The sequence below is a fragment of the Amblyraja radiata genome, chromosome 2 (genome assembly GCF_010909765.2).
Source record: "Amblyraja radiata isolate CabotCenter1 chromosome 2, sAmbRad1.1.pri, whole genome shotgun sequence".
Taxonomy (NCBI): Eukaryota; Metazoa; Chordata; class Chondrichthyes; order Rajiformes; family Rajidae; genus Amblyraja; species Amblyraja radiata.
Genome location: NC_045957.1, coordinates 33,405,371 through 33,426,093, shown reverse-complemented (window position 1 = coordinate 33,426,093; position 20,723 = coordinate 33,405,371). Strand labels below are relative to the sequence as shown.

General features: G+C 48.2%; 1 protein-coding gene across 2 annotated transcripts in view; it reads left to right on the top strand.

The window, feature by feature from the left end:
• The first annotated feature begins 811 nt into the window (after positions 1–811).
• The window catches only part of vipr2 (vasoactive intestinal peptide receptor 2), an 81,108-nt gene continuing 61,196 nt past the window's right edge, over positions 812–20,723 (top strand). The window contains exons 1-2 of one of the 2 annotated variants that reach the window (XM_033044623.1): positions 812–1,096; positions 4,014–4,119. In XM_033044623.1, the coding sequence (XP_032900514.1) occupies positions 1,046–1,096; positions 4,014–4,119 (157 nt within the window). In that variant the 5' untranslated portion in view covers positions 812–1,045. The remainder of the gene's footprint in view (positions 1,097–4,013; positions 4,120–20,723) is intronic. The other variant, XM_033044633.1, reaches the window with a different exon arrangement.

The window sequence follows — 20,723 nt, the reverse complement described above, 5'->3', positions numbered from 1 at the left end:
TCAGGGGGCTGGGGATCAGGGGGCCAGTGGTCAGGGGGCTGGGGATCAGGGGGCTGGGGATCAGGGGGCTGGGGGTCAGGGGGCTGGGGGTCAGGGGGCTGGGGATCAGAGGGCTGGGGGCTGGGGGTCAGGGGGCTGGGGATCAGGGGGCTGGTGGTCAGGGGGCTGGGGGTAAGGGGGCTGGGGGGAAGGGGGCTGGGGGTCAGGGGGCTGGGGATCAGGGGGCTGGTGGTCAGGGGGCTGGGGGCTGGGGATCAGGGGGCTGGGGATCAGGGGGCTGGGGATCAGGGGGCTGGGGATCAGGGGGCTGGGGGTCAGGGGGCTGGGGGTCAGGGGGCTGGGGGGAAGGGGGCTGGTGGGAAGGGGGCTGGTGGTCAGGGGGCTGGGGATCAGGGGGCTGGGGGTCAGGGGGCCAGTGGTCAGGGGGCTGGGGATCAGGGGGCTGGGGATCAGGGGGCTGGGGGTCAGGGGGCTGGGGGTCAGGGGGCTGGGGGTCAGGGGGCTGGGGATCAGGGGGCTGGGGGCTGGGGGTCAGGGGGTTGGGGGTCAGGGGGCCGGTGATCAGGGGGCTGGTGGTCAGGGTGGGGGGGGGAGAGGGGGGTCAAGACTCACCTGCAGATTGACGCCAGCTTGTTCCTCCAAAACAGGGCTTTGCAGAACTTGGAAAGACGCGGGGGTTGGCAGGAAAAGGTGGGAAGTGAGATGACGGAAGAAGTAGAGATGGTGAATGGGGAAAGGAGCGAGAGAAGAGAGGAGAGTGAGAGTGGGTGGGGTAAAGGGGAAGGGACAAGGCGGGGTGCGAGAAAGATGACAGGACAAGGGGAGGGTGCGGGGCACAGAGAGAGAGTATGAGCGAGCCATGGACTTGCCTGAATGCATCACTTGGAATTAATGTTTGTACTTTCCCTCCGTGAGGCCGCCCGGGGAGAGGAGAGGCTGCGACCGCTGTCTGGAAACCCCTCACTGGCCACATCTTTGCCTCGGTCCTGGTTTCGGACGCGCTGCGCTCGCCTCCTCACTGCAGTCAGCCCAACGAGCCTTCACAATGACAGGCGTCCTCCTGAAAATCGCCTTCACCCTCTGCTCCCTGTTTACTGTGAGTAGCGGGTGGGTTCTGTTAATAACTGGCCGTGTGTGTGGTGTTCACACGGAATTGTTGGGAAAGTGGGAAATATGTGGGATCCGGGTCGCGGTACAGCTCGTTTTTACAACCAACGTCCGTAAACAAACCATTGTAGATCGCTGGTAGACACAAAATGCTGGAGTAACTCCGCGGGACAGGCAGCATCTCTGGGGAGAAGGAATGGGTGATGTTTCGGGTCGAGACCCTTCATCAGACTCAGACTTGTGTCGTTGGCGATCACTTCCCTCATCAACGTGTTGTTAAATTCATTCACAATCTTAGTTTTTGTTTAGGATAATCTTAGAAACAGGGAAATGCAAAACATTCAGTTACATTTCCGACTAATAAATGAAGCAGAAACTCACCGAACTGATACATGTCTCTATTCATCAACGTTGTCTGGCTTGTTACGTGTTCCAATAGTTTTTGTTGTTATTTTTATTACTATTTGATTTGTTATTCCCGTCCCCCGACTTTGCTTTTGTTACATTTTGAGTTATTTTAAATCGCGGTTTCGATATCACTGTTGCAATTAAGCTAACTAGATCATTGACATTAGAGTGATAGGGGACTAACTGGAGATGCTGGACTCTTGAGCAAAACACTAAGTGCTGGAGGAACTTCACTGGTCAGGCATCATCTGTGGAGGGAAGGGGCAGGCAGACGATGTTTCGGGTCGGGATCCTTCTTCAACCTCGCCCGTCTATTCCCTTCCCAGATGCTGCCTGACCGCTGAGTTCGTGTTTTGAAATCAATAAGACAGGCTTGACAACCCCGAACGGAACTGCGCCGCCGATATCAAGGCGATTAATGGCATGATTTTTCATTTGATTTCGGGGGCGCGGGCTGGGACACAGACTGTTCCCAATGTAGATTTAAACCTTGAGACCCTTCAGCCCACCCTTCGTATCTCTGTTGAACTGTCCCATCCCGGTCTAATCTCACAGCAGCGGCGCGCCACGAGTGAAAGTGCACAACCAAACTATCCAGTTCACAACCAAACACAGGATCCTAATTATATTCCAGTTCTGATGAACTAATTCCGTGCCTTAGACACTGGGGCGAGTGTGATTGTTAAAGTAGAAGGCGGCAAAGTTTTATAGATTAAATACTGATGGAACTACCTCGGCATGCCATATATTTCCCAGCTTGGACATTTTGGAGCACGGGGCGAAAATTGGGTATTAGAACACTTTTTAAATTGTAATGGCAGGTACAATAACAACATTCAAAGAAACGCAACGCGCTGGAGTAACAGCGGCTCAGGCAGCATTTGTGGAGGGAATAGGCGGGCGACGTTTCGGATTGAGACCCTTCTTCGGATGGAAGAAGAGTGTCGACACGAAACGACCCAGGACGTCTCCTCTCCATTCCCTCCCCAGATGCTGCCCGAACCACTGAGCTACTCCAGCGCTTCTGTCCTTTTACTTATAAACCAATATCTGTGGTTATTTGTGTCTACCTAACATTTAAACGATAATTGAATAGGTGCATGGGTAGGAGAGGTTTAGAGGGGGGGTGGGGGGGGGGGAGCAAACGATGGTAAATGGGACTAGCTTAGACGGGTCGGCTTGGACGAGTTGGGTGGAAGGGCCGGCTTCCGTGCTGTATTTATGACTATTTACTTGAAGAACATATCGCTAGGTGTGTGTCTGTGTGGATTATTCATTGGCAGGGAGGTGAGCTGATGTTGTAGGTTTTAGTAACTGGCCATTTTAACCCGCTGGGATGAACCCGTTTGTTACCTGCGATTCGCCAGCGTTGTCCCCACAGATACGAGGAACAGCAGATTCTGGTTTACGAAAAAAGGACACAGAGTGCTGGAGTAACTCAGCGGGTCAGGCAGCATCTCTGGATAGGCAACGTTTTGGGTCGGAACCCCTTTCGGTCTAATTGTAGTATAATTATGTTACAGGAATCTTATAGTGTCTTTTTCGGACTAATAGTAGTGCAATTAGCCCCCCTACCTCGATCAGTTGTAACCTCGCCTATCCATATTCTCCAGAGATGCTGCCTGATCCGCTGAGTTACTCCAGCACGTTTGTGTCTTTGTATGACTCTATGCATGTTTTTTGTAGACACGTATCAGCATCATTTCACGCAAGTCTGCTTGCCAAACTCAACGTTTGTGGTATTGTCTTAAATCATACTTTACCTGTGAACTGTGTGTGGTTTAGTTTGGTTTAGAGACACAGCGCGGAAACAGGCCATTCGAGTCACCGAGTCCACGTCGACCAGCGATCCCCGCACATTAACATTATCCTACACACACTAGGAATAATTTACAGATTTACCAAGCCAAACCTGGGCCGGAGCACTCGGAGAAAGCTCACACATGTCACATGGAGAACGTACAAACTCCAGAAACAAAACGCAAGAATAACTCAGCGGGACAGGCAGCGTCTCTGGTCAGAAGGAATCAGCTGAAGAAGGGTCTCGACCCGAAACGTCACCCATCCCTTCTCTCCGGGGATGCTGCCTGACCCGCTGAGTTACTCCAGCATTTTGTTTCTATCTTTGGTTTAAGCCAGCAGGTGCAGTTCCTTCCTACTCGCACAAACTTCATATAGACAACACCTGTACTCAGAATCGAACCTGGGTCTAAAAGGCAGCAACTCCACCAGTGAGACTGTAATAGATTTCAATGAGAGAAATACGCGCTGGGGAAATGGCGCAGGGGCGAGAGATTATTTTTTCTCTTGTGGGGAATCTAGAACCGGGGGTAGTTTCAAGTGAGAGATTGTCTATCTAAGATGGAGATGAAAATTAATTTCGTTTTGTTTTGCGTTGCCGCTCTAGTGCATACTCGAAGGGCCAAATGGCCGACTCCTGCACCTATTGTCTATTGTCTATTGAAGTGTTAAGTTCCGCGCCCTGTTCCTGTCCACAGGTGAACTGCACCCACTCCGAGTGCCAGCTACAACTGCAGATCGAGCGGGCCAAGCTCCGCTGTTGGACGGGACTGCGCAAAGCCACCGCCTTCGACCCCTCTGAAGGTGAGGCAAAGTGTTTTGTTACCGGTGAACAACTGGGGGTGGGATGTGGATAGATGATTACCCAGCCCCGTGGAGTAAACTCCAGTCAATGGTGTTTAGTTCGGTTTATTATTGCCACGTGAGCCGCCGAGGTAACAGTGAAAAGCTTTTAAAACATTTTTAGAGATGCAGCATGGAATCTCCCCCTACATTAAGGACAATTTACAGAAGCTAATTGATCTACAAACCTGTGCGTCTTTGGAATGTGTGGGGAAAACAGGAGCACCCGGAGAAAACCCACGCGGTCACCGGTACAACGTACAAAATCCATACAGCCACCACCCACGGTCAGATTGAAGCTGGGTGTGTGTGCAATTGCTGCCTCACAGCGCTGGAGACAGGGTTCGATCCTGACTACGGGTTGTGTCTGTCCGGAGAGACAACAACCTGGCTGCTCAACACCGGGCTTGAGATCTAACAATTCCTTTGGTTTATATTTCATTTGCAAGCAGAAGAAGTCTGTCCGGAGTATGTAGTTCTCCCCGGGACCTGCGTGGGGTTTTCGGAGTGTGTATGTTTCCCCCCTTTTTTTTAAATTTCAAAATATACTTTATTCGAGAAATAAACATATCCAGTACATGATCCTTACAAGACTCCATCCAACATTCATGGAGGCTATACATACATTCAATACAGTTTACACAAATTTATCCCCCACCCTTGCCACTCATGTGGCTGCTGGCTGGAATCCCTTCCCTTATTTTGAGGGGTGTCTCCACCACACTCTGCCCCCCATGTCCATCAGCGGAAGGACCCTAGACTGTGGTCGTCCCCTTCCGAGCCTTGGCGTTGGCTGCACCAAGCTTCAGTGCGTTCTTCTGCATGTACTCCTGCAGTCTGCAGCGGGCAACATTCCCTGATGGACATCTCGCTCCGCTGGGTGGTCAACAATGCCCAGGCAGACCGAAGTGGTCTTTCACAGAGTTGATGACCTTCCAGCAGCACTCGATGTCAGTCTCATTGGGAACAGTGCTCTGTCACAGAGCTGTTCGGAATAAATCGTGACAGGGACCCTTGCAGACCTCTTCAAACAGTCTTTGCAAATCCACACTCTGCGAAGAGGTGGGCAACCGTCTCCTCTCCATAGCAGCCTTCCCGAGGGCAGCGTGCACTGGTAGTGAGGTTCCGATGGTGCAGGAAGGATCTAACTGGGTGGGCTCCCCTCACCGCCAGCCAAGCCAGGTCTTGGTGCTGTGTTCAAAAGGGAACTGCAGATGCTGGAATATCGAAGGTACACAAAATTGCTGGGGAAACTCAGCGGGTGCAGCAGCATCTATGGAGCGAAGGAAATAGGCGACGTTTCGGGCCGAAACCCTTCTTCAGACTCGAAGTCTGAAGAAGGGTTTCGCCTATTTCCTTCGCTCCATAGATGCTGCTGCACCCGCTGAGTTTCCCCAGCAATTTTGTGTACCTTCAGGTCTTGGTGCTTGTTGGTCAGTTCTGGCGATGAGGCATTTTGCCAGACAAGCTGGGCAGTCTGCTCTGGGAACCACACCACCGGATCCATGGAGTCCTTTCCCTGCAATGCCTGCAGGACGTTCCGTGCTGACCACTGCCCGATGGACATGTGGTCAAAGGTGTTGGTCTGGAAGAACCTTTCTACAAACGACAGATGGGGCGGCAATGTCCAGCTGACTGGTACATTGCGTGGCATCTGCGCCAGGCCCATCCTTCGCAACACCGGGGACAGGTAGAACCTCAGCAGGTAGTGACACTTGGTGCCCACGTGCCTTGGCTCTACGCTCTGCCTGATGCAGCCACACACAAAGGTGGCCATCAGGGTGAGGGCAGCGTTGGGCACGATTTTACACCCATTGTCTCCGACTTGTGCATTGTGACCCATCGGCCCCGGTCCATCCTCGACCACCAGATGAAGTGGAAGACAGCCCGGGTGATCCCTGTGGCGTAGGAGGGAGGGACAGGCCACACTTGCGCCAAGTACAGCAGCCCCGAGAGCACCTCACACCTGATGACCACAATTTTCTTGTTATAGAGAGGGAGCCTTGTCTCCACAGCTCCAGTTTCTTCTCCACCTTGGCTATCCGCTCCAGCCAATTCGTGCCACATGCCTCAGCCTCCCGGAACCAGATCCCCAGCATCTTCAAGAAGTCAGGATTGATAGTGAAGGGGACGGAAGATCGTTCGGGCCTGTTGCCCGTGACCCGTGTAGGAGGAAAGAAAGCTAGTAGTGAGGAGGGGCAGGACAAAGCTTGGCAGGTCATCTGTGAACACAGGACAAGGAGGGGGGGTTGATAGGCAGATGGTTGGACAAAGAGGCCAGAGATGAACACACCCAAGGCGTGGCACAAAACGATTCTCACTTGCAGTGCATAACATGCCTGCAACCACAATACACACAGATAATGTAACACAGATAAACAAAATAGTAATAAATTAATAACCCCGAGACTAGTGCAAAAAAGTTCAAAGTCCTTAGTGCAACCAAAGGCAGTCCATAGAATTTAATAATTGTAATGTTTAAGAGCCTCCTTGTTGTTGGGAAGGTTGATAAAAGGCGGATGTCGCACTTCACTGGGAGTTCAGGGAAGCCAAAACTACATTGACCTTGCCTTGAGGGAACATTGAGTCTGAAGAAGGGTTCCGACCTGAAAAGGCCCCAATTCCTTTCCTCCAGAGATGTTGCCTGACCCGCTGAGTTACTTCAGCATTTCGTGTCTACCACATCAACATTCAAGATTCAAGAGTGTTTTATTGTCATGTGTCTCAGGTAGAACAATGAAATTCCTACTTGCAGCAGCACAACAGAATATGTAAACATTGTATACTGTAAGCAATATAATAAACGAGAAAAATAAAGTTCAGTGTGTGTATATCTATATATATGTGTGTGTATATCTATATTACTAAAAGTCTGTTCTTGACCGGTTTTGGCCATCTGTGCTGCGATTTCCGAGAGAACGCCGCCACCTACGGCCGTCATTTTTGGCCACCTTGCTCAGAGCCCCCCTCCGCCATATGTGTGCCGAGGATTTTTCCAGTTGATGAAAAATGACAGAGATATTAATGATTTTACAAAATTCCCCATTCTCTCTGCTGCCCCTGCTGGCGGCAGGGGGGAGGGACTATAAAACCAGGAAGTGGTGTGCCTCAATCAGTGTCTGCAAGCTGGAGGAAGGCAAAGGGTCACGTTTCTCTGAGCTGTGAATAACACTGAACACATGTCTACTCAAATGTAAGTGTCCCCCACCACCCCCCCCCCCCCCCCCCCTCCCCCCCCCCCCCCCTCCCCCCCCCCTCCCCCCCCTCTCTAGATGTGACTGCAAGTTGGGGGCTATGCGTCTGTAGATAGGGTGGTTATGGGGTAAAAGGAGTAAATTAATAATATTACTATAATATCAAGGGGGTAATTAGCGTGAGTGCGGGGGGGGGGATAGTTAGTGTGTGTGACGCTGCGTGCCGCCTCCCCCCCCCCCACAACCGCACGTTGGGGGAACAGACCCTACGGGTCTGCACTTGGTCTAATATATATATATATATATATATATATATATATATATATATATATATATATATATATATATGTGTGTGTGTGTGTATATATACATATACATATATATACACACACACACACATACACACAAACATAGACACATGTATTATACACACATACGTACAGATAAAAACAAACAACTATAATGGTTGAATAATAACAATAATAGTCTATGTAGTTCAGAGCTTAATGGAGGTTATAGTGTTTAATAGCTTGAATGGCTGTAGGGAAGAAGCTGTTCCTGAACCTGGACATTATAGTTTTCAGGCTCCTGTTGTTTTCTGCACCTCAAAGCCCTAACCCAGAAGTGGGAAAAGGATGATTAGATAATTTAGTTGGAGATATAACTGGGATTTTCCAAATGGAGGAGATGCAAATGTTAATGAGAAATATGCCAGGAAAATGCTCACATCTATGTAACGCCCTGTGCAACAACGCACAAGCAGTGAAGTGTTTTATTTTCCAAGTCTGGGTGTGCCTATCAAGTTGGAAATACGGTAGGCTTTGTATTTTATTTGCTTTGAGCTGCCTGGTCTAATTAAAATATAAAAAGGTGACAACCGTGTCGCTGAATAAAATGTTTCACTGCCGGACTTAAATGTAGAACACTATATGTACAGCAATAAATACAGCATTTTTATGACCATGGAGACACAGGAAGCTGTAGATGCTGGAATCTTCAGCTAAATCAAAGCGCTGGAGGAACATAGGGGAGAGAGGGGACAAATTATGTTTTGAGCGGGGATCCTTCTTCAGTCTGAAGATGGGTCATCCCTCCACAGATGCTGCCTGACCCATTGAGTTTATTTTATTTTTAGTTTAAAGATGCAGAGTAGAAACAGGCCCTTTGGCCCACCGAGTCCGCACCGACCAGCGATCCCTGCACATTAACACTATCCTACACACACACTAAAGACAATTTACACTTATACCAAGCCAATTACCCTACAAACCTGTATGTCTTTGGAGTGTGGTAGGAAACCGAAGATCTCGGAGAAAATTCCACACAGCCACGGGGAGAACGTACAAACTCCGTACAGACAGCGCCTGTAGTCAGGATGGAACCCAGGTCTCAGGCACTGCATTCGCTGGAAGGCAGCAACTCTACCGCTGCGCCACCGTGTTCGCCCAGCACTTGGTTTGATTAGTTTTGTATGACAATGTTTGAACTCTGCTGCCGACCCCTATAGTTAGCAAAATAGTTCAGACTCCAAATGAGGCCTTGGGAGATGGTATAAGTGTCATAGATCTCTGAAAGTAGCAACACTGGTGGATAAGCAGGAAAAAATATGCTTGTCTTCATCTATCAGGGCATTCAGTACTCTGAAGAAGGATCCAGACCTATCTTTGGAATAAACCAGCATCTGGAGTTCTTTTTTATTACTATGAGTACCCGGTAGTTTAGTTTAGTTTATTATTGTCACATGTACCGAGGTACAGTGAAAAACGTTTATTGCTGTGTGCTGTGCAGTCAGCGAAAAGACTATGCATGTTTACATCAAGCCGTCCACAGATACAGGATAAAGGGTATAACGTTTAGTACAAGATAAAGTCCCATTCTATAGGGTATGTGGGTGGTCAAGACTGCTCGCTATTTGGCGGTCATGTTGCACCTTTATAAAACTTTGGTTAGGCCACATTTGTAGCATTGCATTTGGTTCTGGTCACCAAACTATAGGAAGGATCAGGCTGCTTTGGCAAGGATGCTGAAGAGGTTAACCAGAATGTTGCCTGAATTGGAGTTTGTCGGCTGTAAGTAAAGGTTGAATAAACTCGAGTTGTTTTTGGTGAATGAACCATCTCATGGTTCTGTCAGGAACATTCGACAGCACATCACGTGGTCATGGAGTTTAATGGGGAGAGTGTAACCATCAAACCCTACTCTGGGCAGCCAGTACGGACAAGGGCTGACATTCTCCCTATTTGGTGATCGGATGGTAGTGGTATTGATTTATTATTGTCACATATAACAAGATACGGTGATAACTTTAGACTTTAGAGATATGGTGCGGAAAATGGCCCACTGAGTCTGTGCCGACCAGCTATCAACCCATACACTAGCATTATCCTACGCATTAAAGACAATTTTACACCTTACCAAAGCAAATTAACCTTCTGTAGGGGTTTGATTCCCTTTGCTCCACTTTGGGCCCAATTGCCTGAGTGATTTTCTCCCTTGTCGGTGTGTCAAACGGCCACCACTCCACTCGAGCGGTTCCTAAGAGAGAGAATACAAAAAAAGGGATTCCCCTGGGTTCTAGACCTCGGAATTATGGTGGGATATGATAAAAGGTTGACTTGACCAGAGCGTGCTGCTGAGAGAAAACAGAAACCAAGACGGACTCAAAGCAAGTCTAAAATTTACAGGCTTTATTAAACAATGAGAAATCGAATCTCACCAACACTACATAATACGTGGCTAAACTTATGCTTTAAACTAAGACAATGGAAAGAAAATTATCGGGCACGTTGTAAAACTTACTTTACACAATTTTAATTACAGATACACCCCCTTTCCCCTTCTTCTCTCAACCTCTATCCTATTTCGGGAACGTCACCAGGTCGTCTGAGGTACTTACAGCTAGATCGATGCAGGGTCAGGAGCCATCCAACAGAGCAGAAAAGAGAGCGAGCTCTTGCTTGACTGTCCCTTTTATACCCGAATTTCCCCCTTGAAACCTCCCACGTGGTCCTCTGGACAAAAGGGTCTTTCGATGATTCCCAGTTTCGATCTGGCATGAACAATAGGCTTCCGATAATAATAGGTTTGCTGATGTCACGATGCCTCAGCACGATCGTTATCCCATCACCTGGATGGGCTCCCATTGTCCTGATGGATGGGCCATTTACAATGGTGATTGTCTTGCTGCTGGGCTATTTACCCCCGTCTGCTGAGGCTCCGTTCCTTCCTTTGTCTTTCCAAGATAATCTCGTTATCGCCGTCCCGACCTTTCCTGTTCCCACCATTCGCATAGTCATGTGGCTGCCCAGGCCCGCACCCAGGTTTTAAACTTGTTCTTCTGTGACCCCTTGGGGGTTTTCCTTTTGTAGCCAGCATGTCCGTTTTAAAATGTCCAGGTCTTTACCCCCGAGTTCTTCCATAATTTTGGAGGATTTGCCCCAATAACTTACACTACAAACCTGTACGTCTGTGGAATTCATAAGTTGTAGGAGCAGACTTTAGGCCATTCTGCACATCAAGTCTACTCCGCCTCTAGTCCTAGACACTCCCACTAGTGGAAACAGCCTCTCTACATCCACACTATCCAAGCCTTTCACTATTCTGTATGTTTCAATGAGGTCCCTCCTCATTCTTCTAAACTCCAGCGAGTACAGGCCAAGTGCCATCAAAAGTTCATCATATGTTAACCCCAATCATCCCTGGGATCATTCATGTAAACCTCCTCCACTTCAACGCCATCACATCCTTCCTCAGATATGGGACCTAAAACTGGGTGTACGAATGTGGAAGGACGCACCCGAAAAAACCTCACACGGTCACAGGGACAGCGTACGAGACTGCACCCGGGTCTCTGCCGCTGTCAGGTGGTAACTGGCCCGCTGAGCCACTGGGCCTTTTGTTTCGCATATTATTAAGACAAATGTTACCATGCATGAATACATCATGCAGTTTCTCACATCCACGTATAAAGGAGTTGTATGATGTTTTAATCCATTTGCAAGTGAGCCTGCGTCTGCAGGACGAACCAGTCTATAACTTTGCAATGATTTGCCAGACAATTGCAAATTCTTTTTCAGACATACTCAATTCAACATAGACATATGGACCATGGAGGTGACAGGTGGCAATGTTTAACCCACTGGAATTTGGATGAGCCTCTAAACTAAAACAAATAAATCAGATATAAAACAGGCTTACAGAAAACGAGAAAAACATATTGACTCGTACCTCAGGAAGAGATCCAGGGTCAGAATTGAGGAGGAAAGGAGAGTGTCTCCAATAAACTGATTAATAACAAATGGAAGGGGAGCAGGAGATTAAGGTTAAACTGGGAGGAAACAGGAGGAAAGATGGATTTTTAGAAATTCAGACTGACAGAAATTAACGGTGCAAAGAAAATCCCTCAGAGGAGCAATGAAGTGCAGACGCCGGAATCGTGAAGTTCTCTGCACGTCAGAAGGGCAGACACACTGGGCAAGCTGTTTTCTCAAGTGCCCAAGAAGAATTTCATGTCAAAATGCATCAGAAAAATAAAACGTCTCAAAACTGACCAGGATGAGGAAAATGGAACAAAACCCTTAAGTTTCAGGTTATTGAAGTACACGGTTTTGATGGTATTAGACAGGAACATTGATTGGGAGATGTTGTTTACAGGCAGTCTGACAAGTGGAAGGCATTTAAAGGATAAATCGGAAGTGTTCAGAAACAGCTGGTGGGCTTAGGGAACCCTGATGTTGTGGGATATCGAGGCATTCATCACAAGAAGAAGAGGAAAATGTCAGGTATTGGCAGCTGGGATCAAGTGAGATAACTCTGGCAGACAAGATCAATGAAAATCCTAAGAGATTTAGCAAGTACAGTGCATTCAGAAAGTATTCAGACCCCTTTTTCAACATTTTGTTACATTACAGCCTTTTTCTAAAATGGATTAAATTCAATTTTTTAATCTTCAATTTATACACAGTAGCCCACAATAAAAAAACAAAAACAGGTGTTTAGAAATTTTTGCAAAGTAATAAAAAATAAATAACTGAAATATCACATTTATATAAGTATTCAGACCCTTTACTCAGTACTTTGTTGAGGCACCTTTGGCAGTGATTACAGCCTCAAGTCTTCTTGGGTATGAAGCTACAAGCTTGGCACACCTGTATTTGGGTAATTTCTCCCATTCTTCTCTGCAGATCCTCTCAAGTTCTGTCAGGTTGGATGGGGAGCGTCAATGCACAGCTATTTTCAGGTCCCTCCAGAGATATTAAATCAGGTTCAAGTCCGGACTCTGGCTGGGCCACTCAAGGACATTCACAGATTTGTCACAAAGCCACTCCTGCGTTGTCTTGGCTGCGTGGTTAGGGTCGTTGTCTTGTTGGAAGATGAACCTCCGCCCCAGTCTGAGGTCCTGAACGGTGTGTGGTGCAGGCTTTCATCAAGGATCTCTCTGTATTTTGCTCTGTGCATCTTTCCCTCGATCTTGACTAGTCTCCCAGTTCCTGCCACTGAAAAACATCCCCACAGCATGATGCTGCCACCACCATGCTTCACCGTAGGTATGGTATTGGCCAGGTGATGTGCGGTGCCTGGTTTCCTCCAGACGTGACACTTGGCATTCAGGCCAAAGAGTTCAATCTTGGTTTCATCAGACCAGAGAATCCTGTTTAGGTGCCTTTTGGCAAACTCCAAGCGGGCTGTCATGTGCCTTTTACTGAGGAGCGGCTTCCGTCTGGCCACTCTAACATAAAGGCTTGATTGGTGGAGTGCTGCAGATATAGTTGTCTTTCCGGAAGGTTCTCCACAGAGGAACTCTGGAGCTCTGTCAGAATGACCATCGGGTTCTTGGTCACCTCCCTGACCAAGGCCCTTCTCCCCCGATTGCTCAGTTTGGCCGGACGGCCAGCTCTATAAAGAATCCTGATGGTTTCATAGTTCTTCCATTTAAGAATGACGGAGGCCACTGTGCTCTTCAGGACCTGTAATGCTGCAGAAATTGTTTTATACCCTTCCCCAGATCTGTGTCTCGACACAATCCTGTCTCTGAGGTCTACGTCCAATTCCTTCATCTTCATGGCTTGGTTTTTGCTCTGACATGCACTGTCAACTGTGGGACATTATATAGACAGGTGTGTGCCTTTCAATTCATGTACAATCAATTTAATTTACCACTGGTGGACTCCAATCAAGTTGTAGAAACATCTCAAGGATAATCAATAGAAACAGGATGAACCAAAGCTTAATTTTGAGTGTCATAGCAAAGGGTCTGAATACTTATGTAAATGTGATATTTCAGTTATTTATTTGTAATTACTTTGCAAAAATCTCGGAACACCTGTTTTCGCCTTTATATTATGAGATGTGTGTAGATTGATGATAAAAAAATGAATTTAATCCATTTTAGAATAAGGCTGTAACGTAACAAAATGTGGAAAAAGAGAAGGGGTCTGAATACTTTCTGAATGCACTTATATTAAAAGGAATATGGTAATGATGGAGAGAGTGGGGCCGCTTAGGGTTCAACATTATTATCACAGGAGATGAGTCGGGTGTTAAATGAATACTGCTCAATTCCATTTACTGCGGGGGAAAGTAGGAAAGAAATAGTGATGTGATGGGGACCAGATCCAAACTATAATCCCAGGAGACAGCGAGTAGCAGGCGCCTCCCAGGAGGCCGCAAAGAAGCCAGGCGGCGGAACCCCATGGCCAGTCTCTGGGTCAGTGGAGCTCCATGGCCAGTCTCTGGATCAGTGGAGCTCTGCTGCTGCCCTCTGGTTTGGTGGAGCTCCATGGCTGGTCTCTGGGTCAGTGGAGCTCCATGGCTGGTCTCTGGGTCAGTGGAGCTCTGCTGCTGGCCTCTGGTTTGGTGGAGCTCCATGGCTGGTCTCTGGGTCAGTGGAGCTCCATGGCTGGTCTCTGGGTCAGTGGAGCTCCATGGCTGGTCTCTGGGTCAGTGGAGCTCCATGGCTGGTCTCTGGGTCAGTGGAGCCCCATGGCTGGTCTCTAGATCGGTGGAGCCCCACGGCTGGTCTCTAGGTGGTTGCTGTGGAGGCATCAGGGGTGGGCCCGGCGGCGGCCATCGAGCAAGTCGGATTGGCGATCGACGAGGAGGCCGATGCGGCGATCGATGAGGGTGCCGGTGGTCGAGGACGGGTCACGTGGGAGCCGGAGGATGCACCGCTGAGATCAAAGGAGGACCTGCCGTGGGGGAACCACTGTGAGGGGGGATGTGGGGGGGAACAATGGAGGACCCGGCGCGGGATACTTTGTAACTTTGTCGCTGCCCTTTACATGGCCACTCTTTGCATACCTTGGGTATACAAAACAAAGACTATCACTGTGACTCGTCACACGAGACAATAAAGTCCTCATTCATTCAAAAGAGGACGTGGTAGCAGTCTTGAACCAATTAAGGCTAAATCCCCATCGCTTCACCAGAGTGTACCTTCGGACGTTGTGGGAAGCTAGGGAAGAACGTGCAGGGGCCCTGTCAGAGATATTCATTTAATCGCTGGCCATTGGGAAGCTACTGGAAGACTGGAGGGGGGCTAATGCTGTACCTTTATTTACCAAGAGCCACAAGGACATGCAAGGGAACTACAGGCTGAAGAACTTGACAACCAATGGAGGAAATCAGCAGAGGAAGCTACTGGAGGAAATTCTGAGCTGCGGGATCTCTCGGCATTGGATGGACAAGGGCTGCTATGGGGTAGTTCCCATGGCTTTGTGCATTGAAGATCATGTCACACAGGCATTGACTTTGGACTTGAGGGGGCAAGATGGTGCCAGAAATGTGGCGACTCTGGTGTACTGTCTCAACGTGGTCGATTGCCGCACTCTCTTACACTCAGTATGATTGGTCCTTATGTATAGTAAGACAGTCACTTAAAAGAATATCACTGTACTTAAAAGTACCATTGAAAATAGAGTACCATTGCACCACTGAACCTTTGATGGAGTTTGGAAGAGGTCACCATGGGGATTTTGGTGAGGGCAGAGTGGAAGACTCTGAGGACATGGATTTTAGCCAGTGGCTTAAATCCTGCATGGAGACTAGTTGGGAAGGTAAATCTCGTGGGATCCAGGCTGAGCAACCCAGATGGATATTGTCTTTGTTGCAGGAGTCAGGGGGGTGGTATTGGAGGGTTGGTTCGGTGCTTGGAGTTCCATGACCAGTGGTCCATGACCAGTGGGTCCACTGTTGCTTGTCATCCATATTAATGATTTGGACAACAATGTGGTTAATGTGGCTAATCAATTTGCAGATGACGGCCAACATTAGTTTTATAGAGGACAGTGAGGAATGCTGTCTGTGTTTACGAAAAGTACTGGATCAACGAGGGAAGTGGGCCAAGGAATGGTGGATGGAATTTAACTCTGACAAGTGTGAGATGATGCATTTTGGTAAGTGAAACCGGGGCAGGACATACACAGTGAATGGTAGGACCCTGGAGAGTGTGGCACTCTGCTCTGAGTGACCTCAGAGTACAGTTACACAGATTGGTACATATGGTATGTACCAGTATGTACCAGTGAGGTACAGTGATATTCATTTTTGGATACCGTTCAGTAGAAGTCTCACTATACTTAAGCACTTTGATACATATTAGATAAGCATCTCAGAAACAGTTCAAATATATAGCATAATACACTAATGCAGTATACAGCATCACCAATTTGGCACCGTTTTCAAGTCCCATTTGTTGTAAGTGCGGGGATCTTGGTCTGACTATGAAGGCCTGTTGTCTTGGCCATGTTGCAGGGTCGGCCTGGCCAAGCGTAGCCGTTGGTGTCCTCCGTCGCTGCTCCACCGCTGTAGACCGCGTCTGGTCCACGTGCTCGGCCTCTGGGAGCGGCGACCAGTCCAGCCGTGCCGTAGAGCCCCCAGCCATCGAGGCCACGCACTGCCTCCCACAGCTGGACTGCTTACTGGCCTTCCAGGTGGGTTGCCATGGGCCCCTGATCCATAGCGGGTGAGTCGGGGCCACCGGGCGGGTTCCGGTCTCCGACGCAGGTCGTGGTTGCACCATCCGTGTCGGGTGAGTCGGGTTCAGTGGGCGGGCAAGTCCTCAGTGTCCGGGGGGCGAGCTGGAGCTTCTGGGCAGGTCCCCGGTCTACGGGCTTCCCGGGATACTCCTGCCCCCACGCGGCTTCCCGGGATACAGTTCCCTGAAAAGGCTGACAGCATCATCAATGATCCACACCATCCTGGCCACGCACTCATCTCCCCGCTGCCTTCAGGTAGAAGGTACAGGAGCCTGAAATCTGCAGCATCCAGGTTCAGAAATAGGCGCTTCCCCACAGCCATCAGGCTATTAAACTCAACTCAAACAAAACTCTGAGCCCATTGCACTTTATCTGCTTATTTATATATGTATATATATATTCAATGGTATATGATCACACTGATCTGCTCTGTATTTATTTATGCCTACTATATTCTGTTGTGCTGAAGCAAAGCAAGAATGTCATTGTCCCATCTGGGACACATGACAATAAACTCTCTTGAATCTTGAAAGTGGTGGCGCAGGCGGACAAGATGTTGATGAAGGTGTTTGGTATCCTTGATTCCCCTGCTCTGGGCAAGCGGCTCTGTGCATCTACTCGATCTATTCCTCTCATGATCTTGTACACTGGTAAAGTTTAAAAGACATTTGTATAGTAACGTGGATAGGAAAGATTTAGAGGGATATGGGGAAAAAAATGCAGGCAGATGGGACTAGCTGAGTTGTAAAAACTGGTCGGCATGAACGGGTTAGGATGAGGGGACTGTTTCTGTGGTGGATGACTATATACTGCATTTGGTTTATTATTGGCACCAGAACCGAGGTACAGTGGAAAACCTCAGTTTACATGTTGTCCAGCCATGAGTACAAAATGCAACAGGCGCAAGAGAAAAACAAACAGAATGCAGAATATATTATTCCAGCTACAGAGAAAATTCAGGTAAGGAAAAGTGCAAAGGTTGCAATGAGGTAGATTGGGAAAACAGGAATATATTCTCAGTTTATGAGCGGCTGCCATACAGCGGCAGAGACCCGAGTTCGATCCTGACCATTTATTAGGCTACTGCAGGCGACTGTCATAGGTCACTGAAAAACCGGGCGATTTTTTGGCAACTGCCACGACTACGACAATGGAAGTCACTGAAGACAGCACCGGCGACAACCTACGTCACCTGGCCACAACCTAAACCATCCTGGCGACAACCTACGACAACCTACGACAGCACCTACGTCAGGAGAAGACCAGCTATGACAAGCCCACGGTCGCCGACTGTCGCCGAAAGGTTTTGAACATTTCAAAATCCAGCAGCGACCAGAAAAACGCTACGTCTCCTTGGGCGACTGAGGAGACGACTCACAACCATACAGGCGACACCCCGGCGACCATGTGGAGACAGCCTAGTCGCCGGCAGTCGTCTAAAAAATAGCCTAAGTGGGACAGGCCCTTAACTTTTTCACACAACGGGCGGTTGATGTATGGAATGTGCTGCCGGAGGAGGAAGTTGAGGCAGGAACTATCACAACGTTTAAGAAACATTTAGACAGGTACATGGATAGGACAGATTTAGAGGGATATGGGCCAAACACAGGCAGGTGCAACTAGTGTAGATGGGACCATGTTGGTCAGTGTGGACAAGTTGGGCTGAAGGGCCTGTTTCTACACTGTATAACTGTAAATCCCAATTGTAAAATTGTGAACAGACTTCATTGATTTAGGGAGTGAGAGGCCGTACAAGCAATCAGATTCACTGTAAACCCGCTGAGTCTGTGAAGACCATTTCTCATGGTCATATACAACACAGTGGCAGAGCCAATGCCACTGTTAATACTCTGCAGTGGGAGTGTTTTGGCTGCAACAAGTTCTTTATTAATCTAAAGGCCTGAACGGTGATGTATAATTCCAAGACAACCTTAGTGCAGAAACAACTATAGATGATATTCCATGCAATGCAAAAATAAGAGTACAATCAAACTCCAATAATCTGGCAACTATAGGACTTTGTGTGTAGGAAGGAACTACAGATGCTGTTTTATACCGAAGAGAGTCATAAAATGCTGGATATACTTAGTGGGTCTGGCAGCATCTCCGGAAAAAGGGAATAAGTGGCGCTTCGGGTCAGGACCCTTCTTTAGACTGAAAGACAGAGGTGGGGGGATGGAGGGAAACTAGAGGGGAGATAAGTCTAGAATGAAACAGGGCTGGCCACTGATGACCTCAGGAAGGGTGGAGTGCATAATGGCACATTGTTGGCTGTGGAAGATGTGCTAATGAGAGGGATACCAGGCTGCAAACCGTGGAGATGGTAGGACCACTGGGGTAGGGTGGGGGGGAGTTTGGTGAGGGGTTGGAAGGAATGCAGAAATTAGTTGGAATTAGAGAAATCAATATTCATACTGCTGTGTTGTAAGCTGCCCAAGCGAAATATGAGGCCTCACTCTGACTGTGGAGGAGGGCCAGAATAGAAAGGCCAGTATGGGAATGGTGTTAAAGTGTTTAGCAACTGGGAGACCACGTAGACCAAGGCGGACTGAGCGAAGGTGTTCAGCGAAACAGTCGCCGAGCCTGCGCTTGGTTTTGTCGATATACAGGACTCCAACCCTAGAACAGCGAATACAGTAGATGTGGTTGGAGGAGGTGTCGGCGTACCTCTGCCTCACTTGAAAGGACTGTCAGGGTCTTTGCATGTAGTCGACGGAGCAGGAATAGGGACAGATGTTGCACCTCCTGTGGTTGCAGCCTCATCCACTGTCAGGGTGAGACCAAACGCAAATTGGAGGAACAGCAACTCATATTTTGCTTGGGCAGCTTACAACCCAGCGATAAGAATATTACATAGAAACATAGAAACATAGAAATTAGGTGCAGGAGTAGGCCATTCGGCCCTTCGAGCCTGCACCGCCATTCAATATGATCATGGCTGATCATCCAACTCAGTATCCCGTACCTGCCTTCTCTCCATACCCTCTGATCCCCTTAGCCACAAGGGCCACATCTAACTCCCTCTTAAATATAGCCAATGAACTGGCCTCGACTACCCTCTGTGGCAGAGAGTTCCAGAGATTCACCACTCTCTGTGTAAAAAAAGTTCTTCTCATCTCGGTTTTAAAGGATTTCCCCCTTATCCTTAAGCTGTGACCCCTTGTCCTGGACTTCCCCAACATTGGGAGCAATCTTCCTGCATCTAGCCTGTCCAACCCCTTAAGAATTTTATAAGTTTCTATAAGATCCTCTCTCAATCTCCTAAATTCTAGAGAGTATAAACCAAGTCTATCCAGTCTTTCTTCATAAGACAGTCCTGACATCCCAGGAATCAGTCTGGTGAACCTTCTCTGCACTCCCTCTAGGGCAATAATGTCCTTCCTCAGATTTGGAGACCAAAACTGTACGCAATACTCCAGGTGTGGTCTCACCAAGACCCTGTACAACTGCAGTAGAACCTCCCTGCTCCTATACTCAAATCCTTTTGCTATGAAAGCTAACATACCATTCGCTTTCTTCACTGCCTGCTGCACCTGCATGCCTACTTTCAATGACTGGTGTACCATGACACCCAGGTCTCGCTGCATCTCCCCTTTTCCTAGTCGGCCACCATTTAGATAATAGTCTGCTTTCCTGTTTTTGCCACCAAAATGGATAACCTCACATTTATCCACATTATACTGCATCTGCCAAACATTTTCCCACTCACCCAGCCTATCCAAGTCACCTTGCAGTCTCCTAGCATCCTCCTCACAGCTAACACTGCCCCCCAGCTTAGTGTCATCCGCAAACTTGGATATATTGCCTTCAATTCCCTCATCCAGATCATTAATATATATTGTAAATAGCTGGGGTCCCAGCACTGAGCCTTGCGGTACCCCACTAGTCACTGCCTGCCATTGTGAAAAGGACCCGTTTACTCCTACTCTTTGCTTCCTGTTTGCCAGCCAGTTCTCTATCCACATCAATACTGAACCCCCAATGCCGTGTGCTTTAAGTTTGTATACTAATCTCTTATGTGGGACCTTGTCGAAAGCCTTCTGGAAGTCCAGATACACCACATCCACTGGTTCTCCCCTATCCACGCTACTAGTTACATCCTCGAAAAATTCTATAAGATTCGTCAGACATGATTTACCTTTTGTAAATCCATGCTGAATTTGTCCAATGATTTCACCACTTTCCAAATGTGCTGCTATCCCATCTTTAATAACTGACTCTAGTAGTTTCCCCACTACCGATGTTAGACTAACTGGCCTGTAATTCCCCGTTTTCTCTCTCCCTCCCTTCTTAAAAAGTGGGGTTACGTTTGCTACCCGCCAATCCTCAGGAACTACTCCAGAATCTAGAGTTTTGAAAGATTATTACTAATGCATCCACTATTTCTGGAGCTACT